We start from the raw sequence: 13,404 nt of genomic DNA on the forward strand, positions 1-13,404 counted from the left end.
CCAGGACGGAAGCCGCGCGGGGCCCTGCGGCGCGCGCGCGCGCGCGGCCGGCGGAACCCGGAAGTGAGGGCGCCGCGCACGCGCGCGCGCGCAACCCGCACCCGGTGGGCGCCGGGCGGTCGCGCAGAGCCGGACCGGCGATGGCGCAGGAGCAGGACCAGGAGCAGGGGCGGGGGCCCTCCCCGCCGCCCTCCTCGCCTCCCCCCCGCCAGCTGCTGGACGCGGTGCTCCAGAACCTCTACGACTTCGGTGAGTGCGGGCCGCGGAGTCCACGTGGGGAGCGAGGGGCTGGTGGGCGCCGCCGACGGGGCGGGCCTCAGCTTTCGGGGTCAAGGTTCCCCGGGAGCCAGCACCCCTCGGCTGGACCGGGTTCGGCGGGACCGGGTTCGGCACACACCGTCCCCGCCTGTCATCTTCCTCCTGCCCCCGTGGTCGAGTTATTCTCTGTCCCAAGGAGATCCCGGGAAAGGATCTGGGGTGTTGATCCAAGGCAATAGGGTGGTGAAGACTTTGGGGGGGCGGGGAGGGGGGGAGGCTGGGAGGACAGGAGGAATGAAGGGGGAATAAGAGATATCTGTAATACTAGTAGCAATAAAAAATATATTGAAGCCCAGCCGGCGCGGCTCAGTGGTTGAGAGTCGACCTATGAACCAGGAGGTCAGGGCACATGCCCGGGTTGTGGGCTCCATCCCCAGTTGGGGGTGTGCAGGAGGCAACCGATTCATGAGTCTCTCTCATCATTGATGTTTCTCTCTCTCTCTCTCTCTCTCTCTCTCTCTCTCTCTCTCTCCCCCTCTCCCTTCCTCTCTGAAATCAATAAAAATGTAAACAAACACACTGGAACCGAGCACGTGTTGGGACATTCAAGTCGTTGCTAGCGAAGAGGCTGCTCTACGCAAGCAGGACCAAGGGCAAGCCTAGGACCGAAAAGACCAGAAGCTTTAATTTCAATGTTAAATGCACGCAAAATAATTCAATTAACTGCAGGAGGAATGACACCACATGAGACATATGCAGTTGCAAATCACACAGCACTTGATTACTCACACAAGTTCCTGGTGCTGCGGGTACAGGCTTAAATGGGGATCCCCGTGGTGCTGTCTCCTCTGGGGTCCAGATGCAGGGGGCCAGCATTCCTCACCCCGAGAACTCTGTCGTGTCTCAATCCGGAGTTACTAGTGTTCTTCTGTCGTCTGGCAGGAAGAGGAGCGTGGAGCGGCGTGGCTTGCTGGACTGGCAAAAGGACGTGCCTTTGTGGCTGTCTCAAGAGGCGAGCACTGGCCTGGTCAGGATCCCCATTTTTAAAGCCCGTACCCCATTTGCAGCCATCCAGGTGGCTATCAATGAATTAGTGCACACATGTTTATCTCAAACAGGGCGAGGGGCTACCTGTGGTTATCCTGGGAGAGTACACCGCTCACGCACATGGTTATCTTGACAAGTCACTCTGAGTTCTTTCCTGAAGTTCAAATCCTCATCTATGAGGGACACACACTTCAGGGCAGTGGGGACTGTGTCCTTAATATTATACTTGAAGTTTCAAGGGAAGTTAATTTAAACATTTTTAAACCTTCTTAATATTTTTTAGGCACTTTTAAAACATCTCTATATATTACTGCGACATTCTATGACATTCTCCATGAACCGAACCTGCCAACTTCCCTCAGTGTGGGCACCGCCATCGAATTGCATGTCGGAAGTGCCACGGCTTTCATACTTAACGAGGGGGATGCACGTGGGTCTTTGGACTCTAGAAATAGCCCCCCTTTTCCCCTTTTCTTTTCACTGTTCCGGACCCCTGGGCACCCCCACCCCGTACTCCCCAGGCCCAGCTGACCCTCCTGCGTTAGTACCACCTTGTCCCGTGGGGGCCTCATCCTTCAGGGCGTCCCCTCACCGGGGTTCAGACAATGTTTTCCCAACCTTTTCTCCCCTAAGTTGGCCAACCTGTGCTCTCCTTCGTTTATCTTGATGGGAGGAGGGGAAAATAAAACTCCCATTTTAATGTGGCAACCGCCTGAGACGTCACTAGGCAGTTCCCCACGCTCTGCAGAATTTGCCCCAGGGAAAGAGGATGACCTCTCTCCTTCCTGTGCCAAAGAGAATCTTCAGTCATTAGTGTCTTTTTAAAATATTCATTTGTGTTGATTTCAGAGAGGAAGGGAGAGGAAGAGGGAGAAACACCAATGATGAGAGGGAATCCTGGATCAGCTGCTTCCTGCACGCCCCACACTGGGGATGGAGCCCGCAACCCGGGACATGTGCCCGATCGGGAATCAAACCCTGACCTCCTGGTTCATAGGTCGGCGCTCAACCACTGAGCCACGCCGGCCGGGCAGGTTCATCTTAATCCATAACTGAAAGAAGATAGAAAAACTATAATGCCTACCTGTAACCCTACAAAGTGTTCAAAAGAAACACTGGCTGCCATTTTTAGTTACAAAGCGTGAGCCAGCTTGGTTCCCAGTCTGGGACTATTGCCATGATGACTTAGGAACAGCCAAGGTGAAGACTAAAATAACTATGCTAATAAAAGTCAGAGACACAAACACAGTTACCCAGATTGAGCATCGTCCCATGTGGCGTTTTGGATTCTATAAATTGTGCAAATGCAACCCACTTTGAAGCAAAGCAAGTCGTGTGTTGTTGTTTTTTCTTTGTAGGTAGATCCTGGTGTTTGTGTTTGAGGCGACATATACGTGCATTCACGTGATTTGATATGGGTGGTAGCTAAAAATAAAAAACATTTCTTTTTCCTTCTTGTGGTTGAGCAAACAGGAGAGACAGAAGACGAAGCAGAACGGAAAAGGATCAGAAAGAAAAAGGAAAACAAGAAGAGAGATGCGGGGACCCCAGCGGCATTGGGGGCCGAGCCCGCTCCCCCGCCTGGTTCTCCTGTGAGAGGCCCGCGGAAGAGGGCTTCCACCTTCTTCTCGGAGCTCCGAGAAGAGCTGCAGCGCGCCCCCTCCGTGACCCCCCCGGAGGCCCCCGCCGGGCCGCCAGCCCCTCGGGCCGCAGCATCACCCTCTCCCCGGAACAGGAGGGAGCCCGTGGAAGTGGTGGAATTCCACAGCAGGAAGAAAAGGAAACAGAAGCCGGACCAAGATGAGAACGCCAAGGTAGTGAGTTGGTTAGTTTGTATGTCTAGGATGGAAACCCTGATATTAGAACTGGGCGAGTATCTTTATAGACTGTGTCAGGCGCCCCCGAGACCACACCCTAGCCTGGGGGATTTGCCGAAAGCACTCGCAGGACTCAGCATGCAGTCACTGTCCCGGTTATGTTTTTATTGATTTTTTTTTAAGAGAAAGAGGAAGGGAGAGAGAGAAACATGGATGAGATAGAAACATTGGTCGGCTGCCTCCTGCACGCCCCACCCTGGGGATCAAGCCTACAACCTGGTCATGTGCCCTGACCGGGAATCGAACCAGCAACCTCTTGGTTCATGGGACGATGCTCAACCCACTGAGCCACACTAGCCGGGCATATCTCAGTTATGATTTATTGCAGCAAAAGGATACAGGCTAGAACGGGCCAAGGGAACAGGCACCTGGGCAGACTGGAGGAGCCCAGGCGTGGTGCCCAGGGGTCCCCTCCCAGGGGCACTGCCTGGATGTGCTTAATTTCCCCGGCAGTGAAAAACAGCTTGAGCTCACTGAGCAGCAGTCTCTCTTAGACGGCATTTGTAAGTTTCGCTTGAAATTCAGTCCATGGGCGAGGTCTGGTTGCTCGGCCAGACTCGGCCACCATTTGTTTAGCATTTTACCCTTTACCAGTGTCTAACTGGCACAGGAAGCTCCTAATCATGCCCACTTGTAGTGACCACAGAAGTAGTTTGACAGGAATAGTAGGTAAGAGATCGCTTACCCATTTATTTATTTATCTACACATAACCGAGTGCCTGCTGTTGGGCAGGCCCAGGAGGTCAGCAGGGAGCGCGATGCAGTCCTTTGCCCTCCGGGAGTGTACCGTCCGCTGGTGGAGGCAGGCAAACCCCGGGAAAGTGAACAATGTCATGAAACAGAGTTAGAAACGCTCTGAAGGAGGGACGGAGGTCGGTCCGAGGACGTGACATCAGACCAGCTGCTCCGTTAAAGGCTTCGGTGAAAGGAGCCAGACGAGGACTTGAGGCAGAGGGAGGGCTGTGAGGCAGGAACCCCGAGGCGTGGAAAGGCCCGCTGGGTCCGGGAGCTGGAGGGCGAGGGGGAGTGGGACGGAGGGGAGGTGGGAGCTGTGGGAGAGGCAGCCGCCCAGCCCTCGCCAGGTCTCGCGGGGGACGGCGAGGCCCTCGGGTTTTAGTGTAAGGTACGTGCGACACCACCAAAAGTGGAAGCAAGGGCATGAGGTGAGTTATCACTGAAAAGATCACTCTGGCCCTAGCCGGCGTGGCTCAGTGGATAGAGCATCGGCCTGCGGACTGCAGGGTCCCGGGTTTGATTCTGGTCAAAGGCACATGCCCGGGTTTCGGGCTCCATCCCCAGTGTGGGGCGTGTAGGAGGCAGCCGATCCATGATTCTCTCTCATCACTGATGTTTCTCTCTCTCTCCCTCTCCCTTCCTCTCTGAAATCAATTTTTAAAAAAGGTCACGGTGCCTCCTGCATGGTGAGTGGGTTGCAGGTCGGCTCGTCAGCTCTGTCTAACAAGGCATGAGGGGACTGAGGCAGGACTTCCTGCAGGGGTCCCGGTCCGGTGGAGTGCCTGGGCTTGGGATCGAGGAGCGAGTGGTGAACCCCCTCTCTAAAGGGTCTTGCCACGCTGCCAGTGGGCGAAAAATAACCCACGGTCTCAGGAAGTGTCATTGATCGTTTAAATGGTCCAAGTGTTGTTTGGCCCTTAGGACCACGTCTTAGTGCCATTTCCCCACCCTTAACATCCGTCCATCACTGCCCCGGTCATGAACCTTAGCCTCTTCTGTAGCCTACATAGAAAGGGGCGAGAAAAACATCATAGAAGTAATCGCCTGGCTGGTGTGGCTCAGTTGGCTGAGCATCACCCCTTGTGACTCGGAATCATCGGTATGATTCCTGGTCAGGGCACATGCCTGGGTTGTGGGCTCGATCCCCAGTCGGGGGCGTGCAGGGGGCAGCGGATCGATGTTTCTCTCAAGTCAATAAAAACATTAGAAGAAAATGTACTAGAACAGTGCACTGAGATCGGAAGGGATCTTGGCTCCTGTGCCCTGGGCTGAGGTCCACGTAGCCTGCTTCTGAGCGTATGATGGGCTGCTAACAATAGCTCCTATTTGCTGGGTGCTTACTCTTCACTAAAAGTGATTATTATAGTCATTAACTAATTCATCAGCTCCCGGGAGCCTCACAGTTCATGGCACCTGTCTGCGTTTTAAAGCATCGGCCTGCACGTGGACAGTAACCCCACAGTCTCAAGTCTGTCGTTCCAAAACCCCAGAGCTTTGGGCGTCACACGTTAGTGGGGCGTTTTTTAAGTTTGGTACAAATTTATTTGGCAGCAAAACCTGACGTAAACTGACAGGAGGCTTAAGAATTATTTTTGTTTGTTCCGTTGGGCATGAATGGTCAGAGATGCTGCAGAAACACGAATGGATGTGCTTAGTTATGGGTTGTTGTCCTGGATCCCACTGGATGTGGTGTGTAATCTGCAGAAGACTCAGCATTTCCTTTTGGAGGTGGAAAAGCTTGTGAATTTCCTGTGGATGCGCGGTCAGTGCCAGGGCTTCGTGTTCAGGCCTAAGGCCTCCTGGCGTGAAAGCTGTGTTCCCAGCTGCTACACCGGAGAGACAGGCTGTAGGTGCGCCTGGACTCTCTGTCCTTGGAGTAACTCCAGTGCGTTGATCTAGCACCTTCACCGACATAACATTTCCCAAAGTTATTGCCTCATGACATCCGCTTTTTCCAAATCACTCCCCTGGCCTTGACCCTGAAACCCTCCCGTCTCAGCTGGTCTGCACCCTGTTCCGTAGTAGGTCCCACGTCAGCTACCTATTGGGAAGCAAGTCATCTCGTTCAGTGCTTTATACTCAAGAAGACACGCCAAGTCTATCAGAACCAGTAGGCCCCTGAGTCACTGGAGCAGCAAGTAGGTGTCGGTCAGGACCCTGTGCCACATGCCTGTGCCATCGTTGGTACGTAGGCATCGGGGCCATTTCAAGGCCTTTTAGAACGTGTCCACTCCGTCGCTGGCAGAGACTAGAATGATGTGGTAACAGATGATCTTAATAGAATTTTTTTTTCTCCCCTTTTCAGACCAAAACTAGTACCGTTGAGAAAGATGTGAATATACAAGAATTTAACTTGGAAAAGGTATGTGTTTTGACAATGTTAACTTTTCCATCTTTCTGCTACCAAAAAAGATGGCTGTGCTAACACGTCCCAGGGCTGGGGGCGTGGATAAGCTCATCGCGGCACCCACTCGCTTGAAAAGTGCCCATTCATCTGCAACGTGGAGAGTAGGAGAAGCAGGGATGCGTGGGTTCTGTGATTATAAATGAGGCTTCAAACTCACATGAGAAAAAAGACAGGAGCAAGTAATCCAGCTGCTAAGAGTGGGTATCGGTGACTTTTTCTATTCTCCCTACGTTATCTTTTAAAGAAAAAACACACACGGATCTGTGTTTAAAGCTGTTCCCAGTGGTTCCTACGCACAAATAGGGAAGCTTGGGGAGGGACCTCTAAGTGGAAATGACTGCCTTTGTGGGTGGCGGGGAGTTGTAGAGCCTCAAAGTGCTGCAGGCTCTGTATTCACTGCGCCTGTCCCTCCTGGTGCAGAGAGCATGCTTTGCCTCAGCTGTCCCAAGTGAACACGGGACGGTGTTGGGAGGGGGCGGTCACGTTGCGGGAGCCCTCACGCAGCTCCTTGAACCATCACAGCGTCTTGCTGGCCCTCGTGGCTGCAGGTCGTAAGGATGTGCACGCGTATCTGGCGCCCAGCTCGCGGTCTCCAAAACGCATCCCTGACGGGCGTGGGCTTCTCCGGGGAGGTTTTGGAGAGCGCCCGGGTCTGATTCTGCTCTGTCTCCAGGCTCGGCTGGAGGTGCACCGGTTCGGGATCACGGGCTACGGGAAAGGGAAGGAGAGAGTGCTGGAACGGGAGCGTGCCGTCATGCTGGGCGCACAGGTGAGCAGCTGCTCGGCCAGCCGGGGCAAGGGACGCTGGGAAATGGGTGCAGAATACAAAGTGATGGTGTGTCCCTTTTCCTTCACTGCAGCCTCCCAAAAGGAGCTACGTGAATTACAAGGCTTTGCAGGAGCAGATCAAAGAGAAGAAGGCAGCCAAGGACGAGGAAAGGAGAATGGTGGGTGTCGTGGCCTTGACCTTATTAAACCCAGAGCAGAACGGTGGGTGCCGTTTGTCACCGTGGAAGGCTGGGCCCGGCTGCTCGGGAAGGTCCAGACTCTAGAGTTAAGGGACCAAAACCCACTTGCTCAGGTCAGCAGCGTGTGTCATGCCAGCCACGTGATCGGGTGCATTTGCACAGCGGTTTGCTTGCAGTCCCAACTCCTGTTCAGGTCATGTCAGCTGCGTACCTCGCTTCCCTGCACTCAGTTCTTGTTTTTGGATTCGGGGCTGGGCAGTGCACAGGGGCCTTGAAGCAGCACAGGGGGTGGGTGTTCTACGCCCTTTCATCTGAAAGGGAGAGTGGACATTTCTTTCTTTTTTTAATAGCTTTTGCATTTACTCTCTTTTTTAAAAATATATTTTTATTGATTTCAGAGAGGAAGGAAGAGGGAGAGAGAGAGAGATAGAAACATCAATGATGAGAGAGAATCGTGAATCGGCTGCCTCCTGCACGCCCCCTACCGGGGATCGAGCCTGCAACCGGGGCACGTGCCCTTGACCGGAATCGAACCTTCAGTCCACAGGCCGACGCTCTCTCCACTGAGCCAAACCGGCGAGGGCGGAAGAGTGGACGTTTCTATCGTCAGTCTTCTCTGGAATGGCCTTCCACAGTCTCAAAAGTGTTTTAGGAAGAAACTTTGAGCGTGTTTTTTTAATGTGTCTCCTCAAAAAGCATGAAGATAAACAGCATCTTGGTGGCTTTTGATCACAGGCCTCTTGCTATTCCTGATACATATATTGTCTTACATTCTGCAACCAGGCCCAGGACACAGAGATTTTCAAGAAGAAGAAGAGGAAAGGGCAGGAGGACAGGTGAGTGACACCACACGACCTGAGGGCGGCGGGCGGCGTGGGGCAGCTGTGGCTGAGGGTTGAGGATAATGCGGGGGTCCCGGGGGTCTGGCCTGCCCCAGTGCTTCCCTGTGAGGGGCATCCAGCCCTGTAGGGGGAGTCAGGACGTAGTCAACTGCCCACCTCGAGCAGCGACCTCAGGGCTGGGTCGGGAACCTTCTCCCATCTCCTGTTTCCAAAGACCCACACCTGCACGTGACCAGGGGACGCGCTGAGGTTGACGTTTCCATCAAGGCTTCTGTCCCCTGTCCCCTCGGATGTGACCGCGTCCCGTCAGTGGGGAGTGCCTGGCCTGCAGGCAGAGCACCAGGATTTGAATAGCAGATATTGATTGTGTTGCTTATGGGTGTTTCTTAGCTTTTGTTCTAGCGCCTTTCCTCCCCTCCCCCCCCCCTTACTATTTCAAAATTGGCTCCTGGTATCTCGGCCTCTTTCTTGGGCTCCAGCGAACTTGCCCTCGCCTTCACCTGGCATGTGTCCGGCCGTGCCAGGCATGTAGGCGGCTTAGGGGGTGCAGCCATGAGCACCTGGAGTCCATCCCTGCCCTCGAGGCCCTGACACTGTGGTGAGGGAGACACACAAAACAGACAGACAGACTGTGCAGGTGCCCGGCTGGCGTCTGTGAGAGGCTGAGAGGCAGTGTTGTGAAAGGAAATGCCTGCGGGGGGGTGGGATGTCCAGCCAAGGAGGTGACAGCGAGGCGACGCCTGGGGAAGCAGGCGGGGGGGGGGGGGGGGACGTGGAAGGAACCAGTACAGACCCTGAGGCAGGTGGCGGGTCTGAGGGGCCAGGGAAGACCATGAGGGCGGGGCTCTGCGGGAGCCACCACGTGGTCTGGCCAGTGGCGCGGCGACCCTCACTCTAAACCCTTCTCTCTCTCAATGTAGGAAATCCAAGAAGAAGAAAGCAGCGCCCAGCATTTTGTCCAGTGGGCGGATTGGCCAGGTTGGAAAATTCAAAAATGGGACATTGATTCTGAGCCAAGTGGACATCAGGAAGATAAACTCTTCCCGAGCGGCTAAGTGAGCCGCCGTCCGAGCGAGAGGGAGGGGGATGCCCTTGTGCTGAGCCTGGGCCGGCGAGGCTCCAGACGGTGATTTATTTCCTGGTTCATGACTGTTCTTCAAGGTAAAAGTCAAATAGGACCAGTAAAGCTGCTGGGGCTAATGTGTGTGAGGGGCCACGTTGGGCCAACCACGCACGCACCGTGTGAGTGTGAAGTAAACCTGGGAAAGACGCTTAACTTGGCCAGCACGTCACTCGAGTTCCACTGTCGCTGGTGCTTTGTGCATTTGCTCGTAATAAGATTTTCCATGAATGTACTGGCTTATAAGGGCTAACAATGAGCTTTAAATCGCCGTTTAATTTTCTAAAAACGATTTGATGTCACTGTATCGTGAAAGAGCTACGAATGTGATCACTTGTCAGGTTACTTTGTGGGAAAAGCAGCTTCCATGTTCAGTGTCAAGTATATGAAGTCTACTTCATAGGAAGTGACATAAATGAACTTCACCTTTTGGGGGGGGTGTGGCCGTGACTGTGAAATAACAGGTACATTTGACTCGTGTCCAGAACCTACGTGTGAGCCACTGCCAGTTCCTTAAAGCAACCCCCGGGCACTAAACACATTTCTTAGTGCCCTCGCCCTTGCTGAGAGCGTCTGGAGCTTCTCAAAGCTTGCGGCACATTTAAGAAAAGTCCTCAGCCCGGCCAGCGTGGCTCAGTGACTGAGCGTCAACCTATGAACCAGAAGGTCGTGGTTCAATTCCCGGTCAGGGCACATGCCCTGGTTACAGTCTCAGTCCCCAGTCTCACATGCCCCGGTTACAGTCTCAATCCCCGGTTACAGTCTCAATCCCCAGTCTCAACGTGGAGGGCGTGCAGGAGGCAGCCTGTCAATGATTCTCTCTCACCATTGATGTTTCTCCCTCTCTCCCTCTCCCTCTCCCTTCCTCTCTGAAATCAATTATTTACATACTAGAGGCCCGATGCACGAAATTCGTGCAAGAGTAGGCCTTCCTTCCCCCAGCTGCTGCCAGCACTGGCCTCCCTCTGGCACCTGGGACCCGGGCTTCCCTCGCAGCCCCGGTTTCGTCCGGAAGGCTTCGTCTGGAAGGTCGCCCGGTCTAATTAGCATGTTATGCCTTTATTATATAGGATATTTGGGAAAGGGCAGACCCGCGCCCAGCAGTCATCACAGACCACACCTCGTCTTTCAGTTGCTGGCAGTGTCAAAAGAATTTATTTCAAATCTGCTCGAGACCGTGGTAAAACTCAGGTTTTCCGAAAGGCAATACACAAAGTTCCACCAACCCCCAAAGACCAGAAAACACAGTGTCTGCAATCCAAAAAATACAAAGGCTGTGGGCCCCGATACAAAAATTAGAAAAAGCACCCCCTCCCCCTCCGGGCTTCCTGTGGGACTCGAACACCTAAGGGACCAGGGGCTGCCACCAAACACCACCAACCAGCAACCACGGGGATGCGACGGGCGGGGAGGGAGGGGCCGGGTAAAGAGAGGCAGGAAAACGGAAGCTCTGCGGTTACTCTTTAAATTCCTCTGCCCACGGTCAACAAACATCTCTCATGCTTAATACAACAGTTTAGTGCGAAAAGCAGCAATTCCGGGTCATGCATCGAACATTTTCTGCTCTGCCCAGCCTGCCCTCCTCTGGGTACTGAGGTGGTCCGGCTGGGGGTGGTCCCTGGGCCTGGGAGGACCCCAGGCGGAACTCCCGGGGCGGCAGCCGCTGTGTTCCTGCTCGCAGGGCCCCAGCCGTCACTGCCCCGAACCGGAAGCGCCTGGTGGGCTCTCAGAGCCTTCCCGAGGGCCTGGCCTGGTGAGGGTGCCCACCTCGCTGCCCAGGAGCCCCCAGGGTCCTCCCCAGGACCAGTGTGCCCTTGGAGAGAGTACCAGTGCCGCCAGGTCTCCACTCCACCTCCTCCTCCGGACTGAGGTCAATGTCGCTCATTGAGAAAGCCGGGGCGTGTTTCTTCTTGAAGGGTGTCTGCTGGTTTCCGGCCTGAAGGTCTGTGTTTCCTACCAGTCTCTGCAGGGGACGCTCATCATGATCTCCGCCACTCCAGTTGGCAATCCGTGCGCCTGGCTGCGCAGAATCACGCGGGGAGGACCTTCGTGTAGAACCCACAGGCGTCTTGTGCTGGTTTCCGGTCTCCTCGTTCAGAACCGATGGCCATTGATGACAGACAGGGAGTCACAGGAAACGGCCATGCTCCAGCTAGAGTTATCGAGGTGTTTCATGAACAAGGATCAAATCGTCACCTCGGGACGATCTTAACTGAAACCTGGACGCCGTTGGGCCTTTGTGAAGTCTCTCGAGCATTTTTATATAGAAATAAACTCAGGCTCCACAGAAGAAAATAAAAGAAAAAGGGAAAAGCCGGGGACCCGCTTGGTGACAGAAGTCCCAGCGCTGTACCCCTCGCTCTGAGACCCCGGTGTCAAATGTCCTCCAACCCCCCGCTGAGATCTTTGGAGACAAAGGAGCCAGACTATGGGTGGGGGACCCCTCAGATACCAGAACTTAAGGAGTCAGGAGGCGGGGGGATGCTTCCTGTCCTCAGAGGAAGGCTGCTGTAAATGCCAGTGTTGCCCCTAGAGACCAGGCAGCTGTGCAAAATATACGGTCCTCAGACCCTAGCCGGTGTGGCTCAGTGGACAGAGCGTCGGCCTGCAGATTGAAGCATCCCGGTTCGATTCCGGTCAAGGACATGTACCTCGGTAGCAGGCTCCTCCCTGGCCCGGGCCCTGGTCGGGGCAAGTGGAGGAGACAACCAATCCCTGTGTTTCTCTCCCATCGATGTTTCTGTCTTTCCCTCTCTCTAAAAATCAATGGAAAAGTATCCCCAGGTGAGGATTAACCAAACAAACAGAAAAACACTGTCCTCAGAGGCTCGGATGGAAGATGCGGTGGTCGGAGAACATTCCGGAGAGTCACCCCCTGGGCTCCATTCATGGAAGGCGACCGTTAGCCTAGAGCCGTGGTCGGCAAACTGTGGCTCGCGAGCCACATGCGGCTCTTTGGCCCCTTGAGTGTGGCTCTTCCACACAATACCACGGCCTGGGCGAGTCTATGTTGAAGAAGTGGCGTTAGAAGAAGTTTAAGTTTAAAAAATGTGGCTCTCCAAAGAAATGTCAATCGTTGTCCTGTTGATATTTGGCTCTGCTGACTAATGAGTTTGCCGACCACCGGCCTAGAGTCAACAGACGACAGACCGTCCTGTTTGGATGGGAAAAGCGTTCTTGTCTAGGCCTCCAAGTAGAGCAGGGGAGGTAGGTGAGCAGGACGGGTCCCTTCTTCAGGTGGGGATACCGAGGCACCAGAGGATTGAAGAGATGGGCCCCACCCGGACCTGAACCAGGTCAAACCAGGTTCCCATGAGCCCCTGAGGCCTGGACGTGGCGTCTGGCCCTCACATCCTGCCCCCACCGGCTCCCGTGGAGTTGCTGCCAGGATCCCTTCCGTCCGAGGAGGACCTGCAGGGGTGAACGGAGACAGCCGCAGGCAGGATTTCCGCGCCCAGGGTCCCCGGGTCCCCCGAAGTGTCCCAGGATCAGGGAGGACTTAAATATCATCGAATGGAACCTGATTAGGTCCTTTCACTGCGAAAGGCCACAGCCCGAGACGAAGCTTCTGCTGCTTTCCCTCGGAATGGGGGTGGGGGCTGGGCCTCTTCTGGGGAATCCAAACTGAGGCCCGATGGGTTGGAGTCCACCTGTCCAGTCCAGCTGCCCCAGTCCAGCTGCCCCCCGCCGGCAGGCCCCGGCAGGCCCGCAGAGAGCCTGGTCTCGGGTATGAAGACCCAGGCCCCCTGGTCTCGGGTAACCCTGGAGGGGGCGCCCCCATCCCCACAAACCACTAGCACAGCCCCGGGGTTCCCAGCCAGGGGCGTCCGGGAAGGTCTGTAGACACGTCCAATTGTCACAACTCACTTGGGGGTTGCCCCTGGCATTGAGAGGGTGGAGGCCAGGGCTGCTGTAGACATCTCCCGTGCACACGACATCCCACACCGGGCACTAATACCCCCTCCCCCCCAATGTCAGCAGTGCTGAGGCTGAGCAACCCAGCACCCTCCCGGGCCTTGGAAGAGCGCCTTTCAGCATTCACCCTTGGTTGCGGGCACATCCCCAGTAGGAGGTGTGCAGGAGGCAGCTGATGGGTGTTTCTCTCTCATCGATGTTTCTCACTCTCTCTCCCTCTCCCTTCCTCTCTGTA

General features: G+C 55.0%; 1 protein-coding gene across 1 annotated transcript; it reads left to right on the plus strand.

Moving 5' to 3' along the window:
* The first annotated feature begins 75 nt into the window (after window positions 1-75).
* Window positions 76-10,010, plus strand: FSAF1 (40S small subunit processome assembly factor 1). The gene is made up of 7 exons (XM_079763654.1): window positions 76-249; window positions 2,779-3,119; window positions 6,223-6,279; window positions 6,998-7,093; window positions 7,185-7,271; window positions 8,076-8,128; window positions 9,055-10,010. Exons 1-7 carry the CDS (start codon window positions 141-143, stop codon window positions 9,191-9,193), a joined length of 882 nt encoding a protein of 293 aa, XP_079619780.1. The 5' UTR covers window positions 76-140; the 3' UTR covers window positions 9,194-10,010.
* The last annotated feature ends 3,394 nt before the right edge of the window (window positions 10,011-13,404 follow it).

Source organism: Cnephaeus nilssonii (genome assembly GCF_951640355.1).
Source record: "Cnephaeus nilssonii genome assembly, chromosome: 23".
NCBI classification, from domain to species: Eukaryota; Metazoa; Chordata; class Mammalia; order Chiroptera; family Vespertilionidae; genus Cnephaeus; species Cnephaeus nilssonii.

Coding starts and splice junctions, on each gene's coding strand:
- FSAF1 (XM_079763654.1), top strand. CDS start 141: ATGGCGCAGGAGCAGGACCAGGAGCAGGGGCGGGGGCCCTCCCCGCCG. Junction 3,120..6,222: donor ACCAAGATGAGAACGCCAAG/GTAGTGAGTTGG, acceptor TCCCCTTTTCAG/ACCAAAACTAGTACCGTTGA. Junction 8,129..9,054: donor AGGAAAGGGCAGGAGGACAG/GTGAGTGACACC, acceptor CTCTCAATGTAG/GAAATCCAAGAAGAAGAAAG.